The sequence below is a fragment of the Narcine bancroftii genome, chromosome 1 (genome assembly GCF_036971445.1).
Source record: "Narcine bancroftii isolate sNarBan1 chromosome 1, sNarBan1.hap1, whole genome shotgun sequence".
Classification (NCBI taxonomy): Eukaryota; Metazoa; Chordata; class Chondrichthyes; order Torpediniformes; family Narcinidae; genus Narcine; species Narcine bancroftii.
The window spans coordinates 200,261,691-200,285,592 of NC_091469.1; the positions used below are offsets into that span (position 1 = coordinate 200,261,691).

Sequence of the window (23,902 nt, forward strand, 5' to 3'; positions counted from 1 at the left end):
ATCGAACAACTGAAAAGTGGCAAAGCAGCAGGTATGGATGGAATCCCCCCAGAAGTCTGGAAGGCTGGCGGCAAAACTCTGCATGCCAAACTGCATGAGTTTTTCAAGCTTTGTTGGGACCAAGGTAAACTGCCTCAGGATCTTCGTGATGCCACCATCATCACCCTGTATAAAAACAAAGGCGAGAAATCAGACTGCTCAAACTACAGGGGAATCACGTTGCTCTCCATTGCAGGCAAAATCTTTGCTAGGATTCTACTAAATAGAATAATACCTAGTGTCGCCGAGAATATTCTCCCAGAATCACAGTGCGGCTTTCGCGCAAACAGAGGAACCACTGACATGGTCTTTGCCCTCAGACAGCTCCAAGAAAAGTGCAGAGAACAAAACAAAGGACTCTACATCACCTTTGTTGACCTCACCAAAGCCTTCGACACCGTGAGCAGGAAAGGGCTTTGGCAAATACTAGAGCGCATCGGATGTCCCCCAAAGTTCCTCAACATGATTATCCAACTGCACGAAAACCAACAAGGTCGGGTCAGATACAGCAATGAGCTCTCTGAGCCCTTCTCCATTAACAATGGCGTGAAGCAAGGCTGTGTTCTCGCACCAACCCTCTTTTCAATCTTCTTCAGCATGATGCTGAACCAAGCCATGAAAGACCCCAACAATGAAGACGCTGTTTACATCCGGTACCGCACGGATGGCAGTCTCTTCAATCTGAGGCGCCTGCAAGCTCACACCAAGACACAAGAGAAACTTGTCCGTGAACTACTCTTTGCAGATGATGCCGCTTTAGTTGCCCATTCAGAGCCAGCTCTTCAGCGCTTGACGTCCTGCTTTGCGGAAACTGCCAAAATGTTTGGCCTGGAAGTCAGCCTGAAGAAAACTGAGGTCCTCCATCAGCCAGCTCCCCACCATGACTACCAGCCCCCCCACATCTCCATCGGGCACACAAAACTCAAAACGGTCAACCAGTTTACCTATCTCGGCTGCACCATTTCATCAGATGCAAGGATCGACAATGAGATAGACAACAGACTCGCCAAGGCAAATAGCGCCTTTGGAAGACTACACAAAAGAGTCTGGAAAAACAACCAACTGAAAAACCTCACAAAGATAAGCGTATACAGAGCCGTTGTCATACCCACACTCCTGTTCGGCTCCGAATCATGGGTCCTCTACCGGCACCACCTACGGCTCCTAGAACTCTTCCACCAGCGTTGTCTCCGCTCCATCCTCAACATCCATTGGAGCGCTTACACCCATAACGTCGAAGTACTCGAGATGGCAGAGGTCGACAGCATCGAATCCACGCTGCTGAAGATCCAGCTGCGCTGGATGGGTCACGTCTCCAGAATGGAGGACCATCGCCTTCCCAAGATCGTGTTATATGGCGAGCTCTCCACTGGCCACCGTGACAGAGGTGCACCAAAGAAAAGGTACAAGGACTGCCTAAAGAAATCTCTTGGTGCCTGCCACATTGACCACCGCCAGTGGGCTGATAACGCCTCAAACCGTGCATCTTGGCGCCTCACAGTTTGGCGGGCAGCAACCTCCTTTGAAGAAGACCGCAGAGCCCACCTCACTGACAAAAGGCAAAGGAGGAAAAACCCAACACCCAACCCCAACCAACAAATTTTCCCTTGCAACCGCTGCAATCGTGTCTGCCTGTCCCGCATCGGACTTGTCAGCCACAAACGAGCCTGCAGCTGACGTGGACTTTTTACCCCCTCCATAAATCTTCGTCCGCGAAGCCAAGCCAAAGAAGAACATTATTGACCTCAAACATATCTACTCACAATGATCTGGGTACCTTCAGGATCTATGAACACTTTCAAGATGCCCTGAATTCCTCAGTATTTCTCAGTTTCCTACCATTTATTGGATATTTCTTTGCCTTTCTCAAATGCATACCTCAATTCTTCAGATTAATATCACCCTGACGATATTGAATTCTTACCCTCACCTCTTGCGCATGTTCCAATTGAACTCCAATATGCAAACTCATCACACATGCGCCAACCTAAAACTTGTGCATGCGTACAGCAATCAAGATGGGCTGCACCCAGCCTATGGATCCCTAGACACCAATGAACAAAGTACACATATTTTGGCTCTTACATGTCGTATATCCCTATTATAGTTTGTCAAATACAACATAAACCATGTAAATTTTATATATTTTTTAAATTCAGTTGTGTGGGCGGATGGACACAAGTCACATAGGTCGCAAGTCGGGGATAACGTGTCTGTCTCTCTGTCTGCCTGCGTGCGTGCGCACATATCAATCTATTTACTTATACCTAAATAAAGAGTAGAAGTTACCAATCCTCTGGACCAGAACTGGAGCCTGACAGGATTGAACAACAAATCAGCAGAATGATTTCCATTTTCCGCCTTGCACTGGATAAATTTTATTCAGGTCTGGCCACTAACCTACCACCAAAAATACTAAGCCACTAATATTTCTTCTTTCACTGTGTTGAACAACTCACTGGTTCATACACTGTCTCTTTAATTATATGCCCTACATTACTCTGATTGTGAAGGTAATTGCAGTGTATTTATTAATAACTACATCACATCCTCCACCTCTACAGAGATTCTTTCCATTATCCAGTGTCCATTACTATTTATATTATAGGATCACACATGAAGAAATGTTTTAGTTTCGTCCATTTACCATTCCCCTCACCACATAAAACTACATGTTATAAATAGGCGCTTTCACTTGCACCATTACATTTTCTGGGGTCTTGAACAGTAACTTAACAAAATAGTTATTTTCTGTCATGATGCATAAAACTGCAAATGAAGTAATAAAAAAAAAGCAAACCCTGATTTTCAAATTCTGTTCGTTTTAGTCAGAAACAAAATATAAATGATTCATTAGAGGCTGAATTTGAAATAAGTTCACTTGCAGAGCAAGAAAATAATGAACAATGAAGCTGAAATTAATAGTTATCATACATCCATACAAAATTTTTGTCACTGAAATGCCACAAATTAATCTTCCTTTATTTTACTGAAATTACACTTGCACATTTTTCAGTCTGATTAACAAAGTGAAATTACTTACCCAATGAAGGTATACTGTGGGGGAGCCTGCTTAGATTTGCCAAAGATTTTTACATCACAGATGGCAGCTTCAGTTGAGTCACGAGGAATAAATTTGATGCACAATCTTCTCTTCCTGAAAGCTGACTCTTCTATAATTTCAATGGGACAAATTTGTTAATGTAAACACAATTCATTTAACAGCTGATGAAACAGGAAGTTGCTTCAACCTTATTCTGATACATGCATACAATTGTGCACTTATAATATACAAAGATAAGCATTTCTTTGGTTGCTATCTTGAATGTTACACAAATTATGAAATGGAACAATTTACTGCACCCAGTGCCAGTCTCTTTTCTCTACCTGGTGGGATGATTGGGAAAAAAAAATCATGCCTATAAATCAGCAGGGATGGGTTTCAAGCACAAGGTCAGCTTTAAATAGTGCCCATTTTTTGTTAAGAATTCAATTTGCGCCTTAACCTATTTCAAGCGCCACTCAGTACCACAAGAGTCAAAGAAGTAGCTCAATTCCAGTTGTGAGAGGATGTAATTTACAACTTTTGTTGCACTTTAACAACCTTGAAATAAGAGACTGAGTTTTCCTAATTCAAAACATTAAACCTACATGCTTTTATCCAAGATCCAATATGCCTTAACTGTGCCTCCAACACACAAAATCACAACTTACGTGTGTCCACTGTTTCTTGAATAGGGATAAACCCCACCGGTAAAGTATCCTTTAAATCGATCAGCTTCATATCCACTAGCACGTTCCCTAAATGGCTCTTTAAAAGCCACAAGAGAGAAAAAAAAATATAAGGTGTCACACACGCTAGTGTTCTGGGATAGCCTATGTGGTGATATTCCATTATTTCTCTGACACAAAGCAAATAAACCTCTAGGTACCAAGAAAAAATACAAGAAATCAATTGGATGTTCCATAAAAGTTTCTCTAGACAATTCTGATGAGAAAAGGAGTGCTTTCTGCCATAAACAAGTGTTCAACAATATGTCTGCCAACTGGGTTGGGTGCTGTGTTACATTGCCTGCCATTGGGAAAGGATATGATCATTTAATGAAATGAAAAGTTCACCATCCCTTTCATAATTTTCCTTCAGATCTGCAAAACTAATCTTAAATATCAGGTTGAGATTCTAAAGAAGAGATAAGCCAATGTTGATGATATCAGAAAGGATCTGCCAGAAAGGATCTGCCAAGTGTGGATTGGGACAGATGGTTTTCTGGCAATGATGTGCTTGGTAAGTGGAAGGCCCACAAAGGTTAAATTTTGAAAGAACAAAGTTTGCATGTGCCAGTCAGAATTAATGGCAAGACTAACAGGTATAAGCAACAAGGCTGGCATCGCGGTTAGCGTGACACCTTCAGAGTGCCAGTGATCAGGACCGGACTGCGGTTCGAGTCCTGCGCTGTCTTTAAGGAGTTTGTATGTTCTCCCTGTGTCAGTGTGAGTTTTCTCCAGGGGCTTCTGATTCCTCCCACCATTCAAAACATACCAGGGGTTAAGTTAATGGGGTGTTAATTGGCCAGAATGGACTCATGGGCTGAAATGGCCTGTTACCATGTTGTATGTCTAAATTTAAAAATGTAATCTTGGTTTTCGCAAGACATTAAGCTTCTGGTTAAGAAGGAATAGCAGGCATAGGTAGCAAAGAATATACGAGGTACTTGAGGAATACTAGAAATGAAAGAAAACAATTATGGAAACCAGGAGGGATAAAAGAAAGCATAAATTTGCCCTTGCAGACAAGGTGAAGGAACATCCCAAGAGCTTCTACAGATATATGAAGAGCAAAAGGATAGTGACAAAATTGGACATCTATACATGGAGCCAAAAGAGATGAGGGAGATCTTAAGTGGATTTTTTGCATCTGTATTTACTCAGAAGATGGATACAGAGTCCATAGAAGTGAGGAAATATAGCAGTGAGGTCAATGGTGAAGATGATATTGATATTTCAAAAGCTGAGTTATAGGGAAAGGTTGAATAGGTTAGGACTTTTCTCCCTGGAATGCCAGAGAATGAGAGGAGATTTGATGGAGGTGTACAAAATTATGAGGGGCATAGACAGGGTAAATGGAAGCAGGCTTTTTCCATTTAAGTTGGAAGAGAAAAGAATAAGAGAACCGAGCTTAACAGTGAAAGGTGAAATGTTTAAGGGGAACATTAGGGGGACTTCTTTGCACAGAGTGTGCAGTGAGTGTGGAATGACCCATCAGTGGAAGTGGTGGACGCAGGGTTGATTTCAACATTTAAGAGTTATTTTGATAGGTACATGAATGGGAGAGGGACGGAGGACTATGGTCCAGGTGCTGGTCATTGGGACTAGATTGTCTTATAGTTTGTCAGGGATAAGATGGAGTGAAGCCACTGTGTCTTACTGTAGTGGTCTACAGATCTATTTCATCATTTATTAATCACAATGTCCACCAAGCAACAAATAGCAGAATATTTCTGCAGGAACATCAAATCCTAAAGTCCTACCTGGTTCAACTTAAAAGTACAGTGAATAACTAGGTTATAAAAATATATTTGAAAACTATCATTTTAAATAATTGAAGTTGATTGTGTGCTGGAGATCAGTATATTCTATTACAGATTATGGGTTAAAGAAAGAAAGAAAGACTGGAACCATGTGAAGAGCATCAGAATATACAGATGAGTTGAACTAAAAAGGATGAGAGAAGGCCCACAAAGAACAAAGAGAAGCAAGTGAAGGTGATCAATGTTTGTGATGGCCATGTTGACTCGGACATCACCTGTATGCAGATGCAGAAACTATGCCTCCATCAGAAAATGATAACGGTTCAACCATTAAAAAAATTCTTTAAAATGGGAAGTGAAAGACTGCAGGAGATTACAAAGTTAGTAATCTGCTAAAGAAGAAAAATCAATCAGTAATTTCAAAGCAATATTAAGTGGACATATGAAATAAATAAACTTGCAAGAGTCCAGGAGTAGAACAGGAAATGGGGACTGATTAGGCAACTGCAGTATACCAGCATGAACTCAATGGGCCAAATAGCCTTTACCATAAAGAATCCAAGAAATGAAAACACAGAAAAGAAATTTATTCAAAAAGAAAATAAAAATTGCACTTGAGATATTGGATCGTTGACTCAACGGGGGTCAGCAAAATCTGGGGTGAAAGGGAAGTGGAACCTAGCTACAGGCAACAAATTCTTGGAAGAGCAACAATGGGAAATCAGGAGGTCACCACTAAAAAAGAACAAAGGCAACAAATGGACCAAGACCAAGTAGTGACAAACCAAGTAAATGTTCAAAGAAAAAACTATCGCAGCGCAAATATTCTTTGGGGTTAGAAATTTTGCCTCTAACTTCCAATGGAAATCAGGCAGATGGGTAAATAGCTCAAATTTTTTTAACTGCTAAGAAGTTACCATTTCCACTTTAACATGTGCTTCATGGCTGGTCCATTAATTCACAAATGTTTTGAGCTCAGAGAGAGAAAAAAATTGAAACCAGGATGCCCTGCTGATATCTGCCAGTTAAAAGTATCAAATTGTAACTATTAACTTAATATGTTGGAAATGAAGTGGTTAAATCAACAGCTGTTCCAACCAGACTGCCACATCTTGATGTTAATCCACATCTTCATCAGCTTTTGCATCCTCCAATGCTTTTTATCTGCCACACACAAGTCAGTCAGAACCCAACATATTCACCCTCATTACTCTCAGCCCTTGCCAAGTGCCTTAATGTACTGTCCTTGCTTTCAAAACCTCCAAGGCCATGTGTTAGGCTACTGCAGCGCTCCTGAAACTGCACGTCAATGAATTTATTTCTAGTTACGTGCTTCACTTGTTATGTCTGGTAAGTAGATTCCCACATCTCTCCTTACTATGTCCACTTTTAAAAGCCCATTTCATCCCCTAGCCATGGTCCAAATATTTTATTTTTTCAATTTGAATTTTCTTACAACCAGAGTGCGCTACTAAAATGAAATTTACAACATAATTGATAAAGGATGGTTGGGTGTTGTGTTATACTTCCACGACATGTCAAGATACAAATTATGACATTTTCAGCCATTTGGGTATTTGCTTGTTCAGCCATGTAGAGGATTTATTTCATTTTTACTGCAAAATTTGCAAGACCAGATTAATTTTCTACTTCTGAATAAATAATATCAATAATATGAAACAGCACAACTGCATTAGGATACTTAGTGGTGTAAAAATTATTTGATGCTCATGAGAATTTGTTACTGACTTGAATAATCGCAAGATCATCAAAATGCCTGCTTTTGGGGAAATAGCTAAAGTTATCAAAGGGTCAAAAGGTGTCATGCCAATAACAAATATGACACTGTAAATTGGGCTCATTCAGGCATCAGTTTTCAAATTCTTGCTGTTAGTTAGTTCATTCAAGGTGCACAAGGCACTGATTTGTGCCTTTGGAGGAAATGGAAAGCAAAGTACTTAATGAGCTGCAGTGTAAGGATGAGCAACCAAAAGATTGGGAACTATGGTCTCTGAAGATGGCAAATGGGCTCCTTTGGTGTTGCAAAGGTCCATGATGTCATGTATGTACGAGAGGTAATATAGCAAACTGAAAGGCAGATATTGTAAGGGATTTTGGTTTTATTCATTAAGAATGTGGGTGCTCCCAGCATTTATTGTCTACCCCCAAGTGCTAGTGGAATGAGGCAGTTAGCTGTCTCACATATTGTCAAGGGCCAGAGTAACAAATAGGACATAGCAAGTAATGATGGCTTTTCTTTCCCGGAAGGACATTAGTGAACCAGATGTGCTTAAATCAACCATTCTCAATGTCCCCCTGGGGACCACAGCACATTTAAGGGACTGAAATCATAAAATATTTTTAATGTTTTTTTATGTAGTCAGTAGGATAGAAGTACAGAAAAAAAAACAACTAAACTTGACTGCTTCACAGGGAAGGGGGTCCATAAACTTGAAGCAGAGTCCTAAGGGGCCCATAGCCAAAATTAAAAGGTTGAGAATGGCTGGCCTAAATGACAACCAATAATTTGATAAATGTATATATAGATTTTTACTGTAGTTAAGTTATAAAGACTATTGAATTACTCATATTTAAAATTCTAACTATTGGTAGCACTTATGCAGTAATTATGACAGAGATCATATTGAGTCAGACACTAAGCTTAAAATCAATTGGGATGCCAAGGTTCCAACCACCCAAGTACCAGTATTCATCTTCACTTGCTGACCACAATGCTGACAACAAATGGAAATCTAGAATATGAACTTAGTTCTCGAAATGCAAATAAAAACAGAACTCTCCACCCCTCAAAGTATCCGAATCTATTCACGGTCTAGAGATTTAACTGGGATCCCAGCTTTCACAATTTACATTAATGATCTGGATGAGGGGATTGGATGTAATATCTCCAAATTTGCAGATGACTCTAAGGTAGGAGGGGTTGTGTGCACGGAAGAGGGGGTCAGGAAGCTCCAGTGTGATTTGGATAAATTGAGGGACTGGGCAGATACATGGCAAATGCACTACAATGTGGATAAATGTGAGGTAATACAAACCAGAGGGCAGATTACTATTTGAATGGCAATCAATTAAGAGATGGGGAAGTGCAGAGAGACCTAGGGGTACTTGTACACCAGTCTCTGAAGGCGAGCATGCAGGTACAGCAGGCGGTTAAAAAGGCAAATGGTATGTTGGCCTTCATATCAAGAGGGTTTGAGTATAACAAGGATACCTTACTGCAGCTGTACAGGGCCTTGGTGAGACCCCACCTGGAGTATTGTGTGCAATTTTGGTCACCTTATCTAAACAAGGATGTTCTTGCAATGGAGGGAGTGCAGAGGTGATTCACCAGGCTGATACCTGAAATAGCAGGAATGACTTATGAGGAAAGATTGCGCAAATTGGGATTGTACTCGCTGGAGTTTAGAAGATTGAGAGGGGATCTCATAGAGACATATAAAATTCTGGCAGGACTGGACAGAATGGATGCAGATGGGATGTTTCCAATGATGGGAAAATCCAGAACCCGGGGCCATGGTTTGAGGATAATAGGCAAACCATTTAGGACCGAGATGAGGAGGAATTTCTTGACCCAGAGGGTGGTGAATCTGTGGAATTCATTGCCACAGAGGGCAGTAGAGGCAGGTTCATTAACTATATTTAAGAGGGAATTAGATCTATTTCTTCAGTATTAAAGGTTACGGAGAGAAGGCGGGGACGGGGTACTGAACTTTAAGATCAGCCATGATCTCGTTGAATGGCAGAGCAGGCTCGAAGGGTTGAATGACCTACTCCTGCTCCTCTCTTCTATGTTTCTATGTTTCATTTAATTTGCCTAAAATTAAAGGGGAAAGCTATTATTTGGAGTGCAATACTTTGAAGTTAGATTGCTGACAAGAGATTTTTGAGCTGTTCTGGTATGCAGTCAGTATTTACAACTCCAAGTGAGAAGATCAACGACAAGGACAACAAAAAGTCTGACTAGGGACTTCTACCAAGTCAGGTTATATGTGTAGGAAGTAAAGGTAGAAGATGGAATACAATATGAGGAGGCAGAAAATCAGAGGGTAAAACAAAGTTGACCTTTAATGAAATAAAATCTTGCTTGAAAATATACAGGGCTTTAGCAAGACCATGACTGGAGAACTGTGCCCAGTGTTGGTCTCCACATGCAAGGGAGGACACAAGTCTTAGTTACAACTCATCCCAGTGGATGAGGTTATTGTCCTCATAAAATGCAACTTGCAGGTTATGCAGTGTAGCTTCCAGTCATTCTTGGGATGAGAGGGAGGCTTTATGAGGTGTGACTGTGATCACCTTATATTCATTTGATCGTAGAAAAATGTGATTGATAGGAGCACAGCATTTTTAAGGGAACTGACAAGAGTTTGATGTGGGAAGCCAATTTCCTCGGAAACATAAAAGCATGAGGAAAAACAGGAGAGTGGATCGATTGATTCCTTTTTATCGATGTTGAAATTACCGGTATTAGAAGAAGACGACATATTGGAGCTGGAGGCTCCTTTTACTGATTTAGAAATTAAATTGGCTATTATGGAAATGCCGAATGGAAAAATCACCTGGTAATGACGGGTTTTCGGCTGAATTTTATAAGGTATTTTATGATGATTTATCTACAGTGTTTGGAGATGTGATACGAGAGATTAATGAACATTATGATTTACCTGAATCATGCTCTAGTGCTTTAATTACTGCAATTCCTAAGAAGCATAGAGATCCATTGAAGGTGTCTTCATATAGACCAATTTCTTTGTTAAATGTAGACTATAAAATAATAGCTAAAGTATTAGTGAATCGATTGGCTAAATTTTTACCTAAGTTGATACATGTTGATCAAACAGGTTTCACAAAGAATAGATATGCTTCAGATAATATTCTTCGAGTGATTAATAAGTATCGACAGTGCCCTGACCATCCGATGGTGATATCTCTCGATGCAGAAAAGGCCTTTGATAGAGTTGAGTGGAATTTTTTATTTAACATTTTAGAGAAATTTAAGTTTGGTCCTTCTTTTATTGGTTGGATTAAAGCTTTATATAATAAATCAACAGCCAGGGTATTGACAAACGGTCAGATCTCGGAACCTTTTAAATTAACCCGTTCAACTCAACAAGGTTGTCCTTTGTCTCCAGCTTTGTTTGCGTTAGTAATTGAACCTTTAGCACAGCTGATACGACAAACTACACAGATACAAGGTATGAGAGTTTTAGATGAGGAGTACAAAATTAATTTATTTGCTGACGATGTATTGGTGTATTTAACAAAACCAGCTCAGCCACTTTTATATTGAAGGAGTGTTTAACACAATATGGATCTTTATCTGGATATAAAGTTAATTGGGAAAAAAGTGAAATTTTGCCGATAGGTGAAGGAGATTATTCTGTTTATCAGAATATTATTAATTTGAAGTGGACTGATCAAATTAAATATTTGGGTATAAATGTGGATGTTGATTATCAATCTTTATATAAATTAAATTATATACCATTAATTAAAAAGATCAAAGCTGATTTGATTAAGTGGAAGGATCTTCCATAAATTTAATTGGAAGAATAAATAGAATTAAAATGAATATCTTTCCACGTATACAATATTTGTTTCAGTCAATTCCGTGTTTACTTAATAAGAATTTTTTCCAAGATTTAAATAAAATGGTTAGGGAATTTTTATGGAAGGGTACATTTCCAAGAGTAGCTTTGAATAAATTAACTTGGAAATATGCATTAGGAGGATTAAGTTTACCTCATTTTCAAAATTATTATGAGGCAGCTCAATAAGATAAATTTTTATCTTTTAATCAAATGAGGGAAGATTTTGGTATTATTGAGAATTCTTTATTCGTTTATTATCAACTTCAGTCTTTAGTAAAACAAATATTTGGTAGAGATATGATTTTACCTAAATTGACTAAATTTGAATCTTTTCTTGTGATTGTACCAAAGAAAGGATATATTTCATTGATGTATCAAATATTATAGGAGAGTATGGAAAAAAAAGGGATGGGATAGATCTAAGATTAAATGGGAAAAGGATATTAATTTTATTTTTTCTGAGGATGATCGGTTAGATATCTGTCATGATAATGTTACTGGATCGATAAATGTTCGTTATCCAATGGTTAATTACAATTTTTTACATCAATTGTATTTAACACCCGAAAAGTTTTTAAAAAAATGGTTTTAGTGAATCAGACTCTTGTTTTAGATGTGGTAATTCGGTTGGAACTTTTTTTCATGCTGTTTGGTTATGTGTACATAAACAATCTTTTTGGAAAGCAATTCAATTGTTTTTGGAACATTTGTATAAGATTAAAATACTTTTAGACCCGGCACTATTTTTGTTGGGTAAGTTGAAGCCTTTGAAAGATTTGGGATTAGATAAATTTCAGATTGCTTTTGTATATTTAGCTTTATCTGCAGCAAAAAGATGTATAGCAAGTACATGGAAAAATGCTAATGTGATTGATATTAATAGATGGCATAATGAGATGAAAACTTGCTTGGTAATGAAAAAAATCACGTATGTTTTACATGATAATTATTCTTTTTTTCTTAATAAGTGGTCTTTATATTCAGAATATTTACATTTAAATTTACTTTGATTAGATTTTAGTAAATATATTTTAGGTTATATTTTAGTTTTTTTTTCTTTTTGGCTCTCCTAAAGAGAGCTGGCTGAGAGGGGGGTTCTTCTTTTTTTTTCTCTTTTCTTTTTTATATAATTTTTTTTATTGTTCACAATATGTACTTTTTTTTATTGTATGTAATAACCTTGTTGAACGAATAAATAAAGTTGTGAAAAAAAAGGAAACATAAAAGCGCAAAAGCCTGAGCAGGATTTAAAAAAAAAACTGTGTGTGGCAAAATAATAGAACCAGTGATGGCCACTGATAAGACAAAGAACACGAAGATAAAATATCAAAAGTGGGACAACTGGTGGTAGACATCAGTGAGATTGACAACTTACAGATGGAGCACAGGGCAGCCACAGAACACAAAGAATTTCAAAGTTGACATTGCTATCACAGTTCAAGCAGATTAGTTGATTATAACCTTTAAAGGGTCAGTTTCTTGAACTGTAATGTTGAAATTTGTGATCTAGAACATTGGGGACTGTTTAGGGCCTTGAATGGTTGTGCGGAAAGAGTTATGGGCAAAAGTGTGGCACTTCCTGTCACCACAGGGGAAGGCAACAAGGGGGAGATGAATGGATGAGGGAATCATGGAGGGAGTGATCCCATCAGAAGGTGGAGAGGGGAAGATATGTCTGGTGGTGGGATCAATATTGTAGGTAACGGAAATTACAGAAGATATTGTGTTGGATGCAGAGCTGGTAGGGTGAGAGGTGAGAACAAGGGAATCGTGGGAACAGAGGGGGACAGGATAGGATAGATGATCAGGAAATGATGCGGGCAAAGGCTGAGTGAAATGCCGATAATTGACTGGGGGAGGTTGTTTTTGGCTTTTTGAAAGCAAAGCTGGGGAAAAGGGAAGATAGAGAAAAAGGGAGAGAGAGATATATGAAAGGAGACATAGGGAAAGATTGGGTGGGAGGGGAAAAACGAAAAAGAAAAAATCAATCTTAATATCATCCTGTTGGAGGATGCCTAGGCAGAATACAAAGTATTGCTCTTCCAATTTGCAGGTCGTCTCAGTCAAGGGAATAGGGAGTAGAATTGAAATGTGTGTCCACTGGGAGATTCATGCCATTGCAACAGACAGAGCAGAGGTGCTTAATGAAGTGATCTCCCAACCTGGTTTTGTCTCTCCGATGTAGAGGAGACAACAACAGGGGCTCTGGATTTAGTATATGTTCCCTGCAGATTCACAACTGAAGAGTTGCTTCACTTGGATGGACTATTTGGGGCCCTGACTGATGGTGAGGGAGGAGGTGTGGGTACAAGTGGAGCATCTCCTACAGTCTCAGAGGTAGGTGCCAAGGGAGCAATTGGTGGAAATGGAAGTGTGGACGAGGGAGTCACAGAGGAAGCAGTCCTAGTGGAAGGCAGAGAGGGGAGAAGGGAAGAGGTGTCTGATGGAGGGATCATGAAGTAGGTGGGGAAAATGGCGGATGATGATGTTATATGCGGAGGATGGTGGGATGGTAGGTGAGGACAAGGGGAATCTTGTCCTTTTCGCACAAGGGGATGGACAGGTAATGGAGGATATGCGGTGAGGGCTGAGATGATGGTGGTAGAGGAGAAGCACATTTTTTGAAGAAGAACATCTCTGATGATCTGGCATGGAATACCAGGAAGCAAATGCAGCAGAGACAGAAGAATTGAGACAAAGGAATGGAATCCTTACAGGGGTCAGGGTGAAGAGGTGTAGCAGTGTGAGTTGGGTTTGTTAAAGATGTCTGTCGAGAGTTTGTCTCCTGAGATGGAGACAGAGAGATCAAAGGGAGAGTGTTGCTAAAGATGGACCAAGTGAATACAAGATCTGGGTGGAAGTTAGCAGCACAGAGGATAAAGTCGATGTGTTCTTTGTCTTATCAGTGGCCACCACTGGTTCTATTATTTTGACAACACACAGTTTTTTTAAAATCCTGTTCAGGGTTTTGCGCTTTTATGTTTCCTTTTTTTTCACAAGGCAGCATCAAAGTAATCATCTATGTACCAGAGGAAGAGTTGAGCAGCCTTACCTGTGTAGGCTTGTAGCATGGACTGCTCTAAGTAGCCAACAAAAAACAGATTGGGGATAGCTTTGTGAAGCACCTCGGCTTTGTCCGCCGCAATAGCAGGGATCTCCCAGTGGCCAACTACTTTTCAATTCCCCTCCTCATTTCCTTGCCGACATGTCTGTCCAGGTCTCATACAATACCAGACTGATACTACTTCCAAATTCAAGGAACAACACCCCATATTCCATCTGGGCACCATCCAACCACATGGCATTAACATCAACTTCTCTGCATTACATTCGTCTCCCCCCCCCCAAATCTTTTTCTATATCTCCTTTTCTCCATATCTCTCTCCCCTCACTCCACCTTTTCCCTGTCTCCTTTCTCTTAGCTCTGCTTCCACAGAGCTAAAAACACCCACCAGTCAATTCTCACTTTTCCTTCCCCTGTCCTCCTATCCCTTTCAATTAACACCTGTTGATTGTTACCAGTCTGTACTCCTCCCCCTATCCATTCTTCCCTATTCCCCAGCCTTTAAATTCAGGTGCCTGCCTGATTTTTCTCATACATTGAAGAAGGTTTTACCTCCTATTGATGCTGCGAGACTATCAAGTTTGTCAGCAATTCTGTGTCCTTACCATGTATTGACGACATGGACTTTAATAAAGCCTTTGCCAAGGTTAGTTCCGAAGGTTATGACACTAGGTATTCAAGGGGAGGTTGTAAACCGGATTCGAAATTGGCTGTGTGGGAGTAAACAGAGTGTGGTAGTGGATGGTTGCTTCTCAGACTGGAGGCCTGTGACTAGTGGTGTGCCTCAGGGATCTGTATTGGGACTATTGTTATTTGTTGTCTACATCAATGATCTGGATGATAATGTGGTAAATTGGATCAGCAAGTTTGCTGATGTCACAGATAGGATGCTTGCATAGGGATCTGGACCAGCTAAGAGAATGGGCCAAAAAAAAAAAATGGCAGATGGAATTTAATGCAGACAAGTGTGAGGTGTTGCATTTTGGAAGGGCAAACCAAAGTAGGACATACACAGTGAATGAAAGGGCATTGAGGAGTGAAGAGGAGAAAAGATCTGGGAATACAAATTCATTAGTCCCTGAAGGTGGTGTCGCATATGGACAGGGTTGTTAAGAAAGTTTTTGGTATCTTAGCCTTTATAAATCAAAGTATTGAGTATAGGAGTTGGGATGTTATGTTGAAGTTGTTTAAGTTGGAATATTGTGTGCAGTTCTGGGTGTCTAACTACAGGAAAGATATCAATAAGATTTTGAAAGAGTGCAGAGAAGATTTACGAGGATACTGTCAAGTCTTCAGGACAGGGAAAGATTAAACAGGTTAGGACTTTATTCCTTGGAATGAAGAAGTATGAGGGGAGATTTGATAGAGGTTTACAAGGTTGTGAGAGGTACAGAGAGAGTTGATGAGAATAGGCTTTTGCCCACTTAGATTGGGAGAGATAAATATGAGAGGTCATAGTCTTGAATTGAAGGGGGAAACGTTTAGAGGAACATTGGGGGGGGTGGAGGGGACGTTCTTCACTCAGAGAGAGATGGGAGTGTGGAATGAGCTGCCATCTGATGTGGTGAATGTGGGCTCGATCATGCGTTTTAAGAATAAATTAGATAGGTACATGGGAGAGGTCTGGAGGGTTATGGAATGGGAGCCGGTCAGTGGCACTAGGGAGATAATGGTCAGCATAGACCAAAACTGGCCTGTTTTCTGTACTATAGCATTCCATGGTTCTATCCACATCAGGATCTGATAATAGATCTTCAAATCCCGGAATTTATTCTCTAAATTATGTAATACAATTAACCTTACTATGTAGATGTCACTTCTATTTACATAAACTTTTAACTATGACAGAACTGTGATATTGTCTCATTTATAGTTTCAAATTAAGCTAGTGGTAAAGACAGCATTCTGCAACCACGCCAACATACTCTGCTTTTAGATCCTATGACATTGGCTTAGTCCCACATTATTCTATGATCTGACATTCCTATTCCACAAATAATAAAATGTTGTCCAAAAAATCTGGGGACTCCAAAGCAAAGAGAAACAATAAAAAGAAAGATTTAGATGACCAGTTAATACAGCAAGAAGAGTCACTGCTTGACAACGGGCTCCTTCTGTCAGATGAGATCGTGATAAAATTATTCAACACAAGATCTACGCTGTTTAAAAAAAAATACATCTTTACATTTCCACAGTATTGCACATAGGGCATTAGTACTCTATGCCATATTTACATCTAAAAGAGGCAACAGTGACTAGGCCTCTATCTCTGCTCCTTTTCACATAAAAATTAGTCAAATGTCCCTCAGATCTTCCTCCAACCTATAGAAAACCCAGCTTCTCAATGTGTCTAGAATGATCAGGAAAATAGTTTGCAAAATCCAAAAAAGCCATAAGACTTCACTACATTTATATCTGGATAGTGGTGGTATTGTGAATGTAATGGCCACGCTTTCTGTAACATGTCAAAAATTCAAACGGTTCTGTGCTGTAAGCTTCTGCTGATCATACAAAAAATATTCTCAGCCCAGTTTTATCTATTCCAAACACAGATAGTATTACACAAAGACAATAATTTCGCCCTTCATTCTGAGAAATTGGATTTATCAACATATTAGGAAAGAACACCCCCATATAATTGAACACATAACTATATTATTGAAACCATTTTTGCAGTCATTGTCCAAAATTGGTTACTGAAATATTTTCCAACATTTATAAAAGACAACATTTATAAAAGATTCCATTTATCATACCAAAACTGATAACTATAAAAACACAAGTGCAGATTATAGATTTCAACTCACGTTCTCCTTAGAAAATGATCTCGTAAAACAGAGATATCTGGTGACCTTGGATTTAAATAAGGCGTCCTTCCAGAGGTCAGCATCCAAGCCATCTGCTGTTTGCGAAATCTGTGAAAACAAGACAGCATGTGCAAATACGAGGTGGAACATAGCTAATTCATGAACAGTGAGTTTGCTTCATTCCCCAATTAACACCAACTGTACTATCACAGCATCTTATTCGATCAATTCACCAAGTACTATATAAAAATATTTACAAAAATTAAATACATCATCCAAGAATACAGGGGACTTTGAAATACAATGCAAAAGGTTTTGATAAGAAATATTTGTGGTGATGAATGGTTATAGGGCAATGTGAAAAAATAACCATACACTAAAAATTCAAGCCAAGTCAGTGAATGCTTATTGTGAGCAACATTGAACTTTTAAAGCAATGCCACAGTTATTAATGAGTTATGCTAAAATTGGTTCTGTCTGTGACTACTGCTAGACAGCAATACTTTCAATTTACACTCGGGCTATTCATTTTGAAATGGAAAGTTGTGAAATGAGATCTAATCCAAATTGCAAATAACAGTGCAATTAACACTGCCCTCTTAACTGGTGTAACATACATTCTATCTACATTGGGAGAAAAAAATTACTTCATTCAGTTTAAAACTGAAGTTAATGGTAAACATATATGACATAATATTTGTTTCCAAATGTAAAAATAAAATTAATGAAAAGCTTAGTTACTTAGTTATCCATGAAACCGTCAGCAAGTCTGCTATAGCTACAGCTACATATCATTGATTTTAACTGTCAAAAATCACAACAGGTGGATTTTTGGCACTCACAATACAAAAGATACGTGTCAAGACGTATTCCTCAAGTAGTGATTCCACGTTACATAGCGAGAAAGTACTTCAATAACTTACTGCTTGATTAAATTCTCATAACTGCTTATGTTGACACTTCCTCTACCAGCTGAGACTCAGTACATACAACAGGATTTTTCCTAACTTCAGGATGTAACCTGAATATTTACAAAAATGAAAAACAGCATCCAAGAATACATATCAAAAGGCAATGATTGGGGGATGGTCAACAAAAAACCAAATTCACTTGTGCTACTAAGGAACCAACATTCACAGCAGACAAAACCACAGCAAAAGCAGTTATCAAGTAGTCTAAAATACTCAGTCTCAATTTTTCAAGTTGTTTACCATCATCCTGAAAAGAAAACCTATATTGATTTGCAACAGGTTACTCCTTTCACTCTTAAAAACCTGAGCATGTTAACATATAAAGAATAATTTAATATCACCTTGTAACAGCTCATGAACCAAGTCGCAAACCGGCTCACAAAATGGTCAGCGAACGCAGTGATCGCAGGGACCAACTGCTGTAGCCCCACGTGACCTCCCGCACTGCGAGGAATGGTGGGAGCACTGGCCAGTCGTATGGTTGGGGACCCATCGACGCTGCTCACCCTGCACGTTTGCAGGAAACTCCATGGCTAACCATCGTTAATGGCTGTGGCAGTTGGCCAACGTGACAGCCTCCTCCACGTCTGGAACTCTTTGACGGGAAGATGGTTCCTCATGGACATCCGTGCCAAAATAAGTGTCCTTCCCCCTACAGCTTACCACACCCAGAACTCCAAGCAGGGCAGGGCACTGAGGGCAGCGATCAGCATTACTGTACGAACTTATGACATTCGCATCATGCCCTGATTTAAGTGGAGTTTTACTATCACGGCGGTGGAGCAACCACTCCTGGGAGCGGACTTCCTACATGTCCACTGCCTACCGGTAGACTTAAAAGAAATTTTCAGACGATGCCCCTGGGGGAAGCCACGATCACTGGAAGAGGATGTGGTGCTGCGGGATTGGAGGGTTGCTAATGTAGTTCCATTGTTTAAAAAAGGAACGAGGGGTTGGCCAAGTAATTATAGGCTTATAAGCTTGACTTCAGTGGTCGGGAAAGTTATGGAGGGTATTCTTAGAGATGGTGTGCATAAATATCTAGATAAGCAGGGATTGATCAGGAGCACCCAGCATGGGTTTATGAAGGGGAAGTCATGTTTGATGAACCTTGTTGAGTTTTTTGAAGAGGTTACAAGAAAGGTGAATGAAGGTAGAGCAGTTGATGTAGTCTATCTGGATTTTAGCAAAGCTTTTAATAAGGTTCCACATGAAAGGTTAGTAAGGTTCAGTCACTAGGGATTAATATAAAATAGTAAGATGGGTTCAGAGGTGGCTGGAGGATAGACAGCTGTCTGTCAGGATGGAAACCTGTGACGAGCAGCATGCCTCAAGGATTGGTGCTAGGTCCCCTGTTGTTCATAATTTATATTAATGATTTGGATAATGGGGTGGTTAAATGGGTAAGTAAATACGCAGACGATACGAAAATAGGGGGAGTGGTGGATAGCGAGGAAGGTTTTCAGGGATTAGAGGGATTTGGGTTGTCTGGAAAATTGGGCTGAAAGATGGCAGATAGAATTTAATGTAGAGAAGTATGAGGTGCTTCATTTCGGAAAAAATAATCAAAATAGGACATATGTGGTAAAGGGGAGGACACTGGAGAATGCATAAGAATAAAGAGATCTTGGAGCTATGGTGAAGTGTTCCTTGAAGGTGGATTCCCATGTTGACAGGGTGGTTAAGAAGGCACTTGGTATGTTAGCCTTCATAACTCATAGCATAGAGTATAGGAGCTGGGAAGTGATGCTGCGACTGTTTAAGGTGTTGGTGAGGCCAGGTTTGGAGTATTGTGTTCAGTTCTGGTCTCCAAATTATAGGGAGGGTGCAGAGAAGATTTACAAGGATGTTGCCTGGCTTAAGATACCTAGAATTAAGAAAAAGATTGAAGAGGTTAGAACTTTATTCATTGGAACGCAGACAGTTGAGAGGGGATTTGATAGAGGTGTTTAAAATTATGAAGGGAATAGATAGACTAGATGCAAGTAGACTCTTCCCCCTGAAAGCAGGGGAAGTTGAAACAAGAGGTCACAAGTTGAAGGTAAGGGAGGCAAAATTTTAGGAGAAACATTAGAGATGCTTCTTCACTCACAGAGTGGTGGCTGAATGGAATAATCTTCCAGAGGAAATAGTTGAGGCAGAGTCAATTCTTTCATTTAAGAGGAGGCTGGATATATACATGGATAAGAGGGGGTTGGAGGGCTATGGGTGGAAATAGACGGGGGGGGGGGGGGGGGGGGAATCTAGCAGAGTTGTTTGAGTGAACCGGCATGGACTTGAAGGGCCGAGGAGGCCTGTTTCCATGCCATAAATTGTTAAATGTTATATATGGTAAAATACAGGCCCCACCCCCACCTTAAATCTGTCATGCTGTCCAACAATGCTTACACATGCATCTTGGTGGAGTTCCCCGAAATCATGGCACCACAGTTCTTCTCTGTGGAACTGAAGCACGGGGTAAGGCACCATATCATCAATGAGGGTCCCCCACTCCACACCAGGAACACCGCCTTCCCCCCGAAAAACTTGCCCTCGCCAAAGAGGAACTTAAGAAAAAGGAGGAGTTAAGGATAGTGTGGCAGTCGGATAGCCCCTTGGCCTCCCCCTGCATGTGGTCCTGAAGGCAAAAGGAGAGTGGAGGCTGTGTGGTGATTACCGACGCCTCAATGAGGACATCACACCAGATAGATACCCCGTACCCCATATTCAGGACTTTACCACCAAGTTACAAGGGGCACGGATGTTTTCAAAGGGGTCGATTTCATCAGGGGTTATCATCAAATCCCAGTGCACCCTGAGGACATACCCAAAATCGCCATAATCACCCCCTTCGCCCTGTTCGAATTCATGAGTAAGAACACTGCTCAGACTTTTCAACAGCCGATGGGACGTCCCATTCATCTACTTGGATGATATTCTTATTGCCAGCTGCAACCATTCAGAGCACACAGCCCACCTCAGACAACTATTCACCTTCCTGCAGTAATTTGGGCTGACCATCAACCCCACCAAGAGATAGTTCAGGAAAGACATAATTGACTTCCTGGGGGATCGTATTGACTTTTAAGGGGAAAAACCACTACCCGAGAAGGTGGAGGTCATTTGGTAGTTCACAAAACCTCACACCGTGAAGGGCCTAAAGGATTTCGCTGGTACGATCAACTTCTACCATCAATTTACACCAGCAACAGCTCAGATCCTGTGCTCCTTTTTCACGCTCATGGCGGGGAAAAATAAAGTCGTTGCCTGGGATGGGAAGGCCTTGGAGACGTTCCAGATAGCTAAAGACGCTCTCGGAGGGGTCCTCCAACAGCTAATTGCTGGACAAAGGCAGCCCCTGGCTTTCTTTAGCAGGCACCTCCAGCCACCTGAACTTAAATACAGCACCTTTGACTGGGAACTACTGGTGCTATACCTGGTGGTCAGGCACTTCTGATACTTTCTGGAAGCAGACAATTCAAGGTCTTCACAAACCACCTGACCCATGGTTGGCCAGGCAGCAAATGCACCTTTCCTACATGTCCAAATTCACCATGGACATCCACATATCACTGGCAAGAACAATGTGGTGGCCAATGCACTCTCCTGACCCGCATTCGAATCCATCCTCACTCTATCCCAGGCCATAGACTATTCATCCCTAGCAAGGGTACAACATGACGACCCCGAGATCCTGGTGTACAGGACAGCGCTTTCCAGTCTGCAGATGGAGGATGTCATCATCGCCCCTGGCAACCATTCACTTCTCTGATGTCTCCACCAGCAAACCATACCCCATGATGGAGACAGCATGGAGATGGCAGGTTTTCATCGTGGTGCACAACCTGGCACATCCAGCCATCAGAACTACTGTAAAGATGGTGGCCAGCAGTCTCATCTGGCAAGGACTCCGCAAGCAGGTCAGTCAGTGGGCCAAGACCTGCATTCTCTACCAGGCATCCAAGGTGCAAACTCAACCCAAAGCACTTCCCCAGACTTTGGAGCCAGTGCAGCGTAGGTTCAGCCACATCCACATCGACATTATAGGGCAGCTACCAGTTTCTTGTGGGGTGAGATACCTCCTCATTATAGTTGACCACTCCATGAAGTGGTCAGAGGCAGTCCCAATGGCTGATACAACCTTAGAGATGTATGCCAGGGCACTAATCAACACCTGGCTGTAAAGGTTCGGAGTCCCAAAACATCTCACCTCTGACAGGGGAGCACAGTTTACCTCTGGGCGGCACTAAGCAAACTGTTGGGAATCCAACTCCATCATACCACAGCATATCACCCGTCAGCCAACAGGTTGGTGGAGCGATTCCACTTAAAAGCAGCCCTAATGATGCAGCTCAAGGGGGCCAACTGGGTAGATGATCTGCCTTGGGTCCTTCTGGGGATATGCACCATGCCAAAAGAGGACTTTAATGCCTCTGCAGCATAAATGGTCTACAGCGCACGCTTGGTAATCCCAGGGGGAATTCTTGACTACTGCCAAGGATCCAGAAACCCTCCCCCCGCAGTTGCACTGAAACAGTTGAGGGAAGACTGGGTACTCTAGCCCCTCCACAGCCCCTGCCACACAGCCAGCCCAAATCTTACGCTCCCAAGGACTTGCACACCTGTGAATATGTCTTTGTGCGAAGGGGAACACACTGGGCACCCCTTCAATAGCCATATGAGGGGCTTCACTGAGTCGTCAGGCACAATGGGTCGACGTGTGTATTGGACATTGCCGGCAAAGAGGAAACCTTCATCCTCAATGGCCTGAAACCGGCCTTTGTAGACATTAGTCAACCAGTCAAGCCTCAGCCCCCGCGACATATAGGTAGGACCCCCAAAGCAGCAGCGGACACTCTGATCGCCAGTTTGGGGGGGGGGGGAGGTCATGTAGCGGCCCGCAAAACAAGTTGCAACCTGGCTCACAAAATGACCAGCAAACACAGCGATTACAAGGGCCCCACTGAGACCAACAGCCGTCATCCCACGTGACCCCCCCCCCCCCCCCATGGCGGGAAACAGCGGGAAGGCTGGCGAGTCAGAAGCCGGCTCTGTGATGACCCCTCTCCTGTCATCAGAGGCAGGGAGTGAATATAAACAGAGCTGGCAGTGCAATAAATCAGTCTTCGACCTCAATTTGACTGTGAAGTGTGTGGTTCTTACTTCACACTTCACATAGTGTGCACGCTACATCCTGATATTTATCAGGGTAATTCCTCTCATAGTCAGTAACAGACTAGGAACCACCATTTAACCATTTAAGTGTTGTATGGCTAGAAGTGCATTTCCAGCACAGCCCAAGTTCAAAAAACAAAGTCTTTCACTGCACCATCCCAGCGCAAATAAATATACTTACTATTTCAGAAACTGCAAAGTAAATTTGCACTAAAAAAATCTTATACTGTGAAAATTGTCAACATAAATACTACCTCAAAAAGTGAATCTAAAATTATGAATTCAGATGTATTGAATGAAGTTACTTCAGCAGAATGTTCTTTTGAAAAACAAAAATCCATTATGGCTTCTTCTTATTCAAGTTGCAAAAGAAAATCTTAAACCTAACATCTCTATTCAAATATTCCTACCTAGAATGAAAAACATACTGCCACACAGTGCTGGAGTAACTACCCTAGGCTGAACTTTAGTAAGACCCACCCCAATCTTGCCCCCCTGAGTGATGCCCTCCCCTGACATACTTTAAATTTATCTGCTCTGTGTGTGTGTGTGTGTGTGTGTGTGTGTGTGTGTGTGTGTGTGTGTGTGTGTGTGTGAGAGAGAGTGAAAGTGAGCTATGCTTGGGGATGGCAAAATAGAATTGATGGGCCGGGTGGCAATAGCCCGGTGGAGAGGAGTGCATGAGGAGGGGAGGGGTTGGTGCCAGCCACTGGTGGGCTCTGACACT

At 41.2% G+C, this 23,902-nt stretch overlaps 1 protein-coding gene across 7 annotated transcripts in view; it reads right to left on the reverse strand.

The window, feature by feature from the left end:
• mvb12ba (multivesicular body subunit 12Ba) overlaps positions 1-23,902 on the reverse strand; it is a 287,792-nt gene that overhangs the window by 199,588 nt on the left and 64,302 nt on the right. For all 7 annotated transcript variants that reach the window (XM_069888146.1, XM_069888144.1, XM_069888159.1 and 4 more), the window contains 3 exons: positions 17,051-17,158; positions 3,754-3,850; positions 3,083-3,212 (listed from right to left, as the gene is read on the reverse strand). In XM_069888146.1, the coding sequence (XP_069744247.1) occupies positions 3,083-3,212; positions 3,754-3,850; positions 17,051-17,158 (335 nt within the window). The remainder of the gene's footprint in view (positions 1-3,082; positions 3,213-3,753; positions 3,851-17,050; positions 17,159-23,902) is intronic.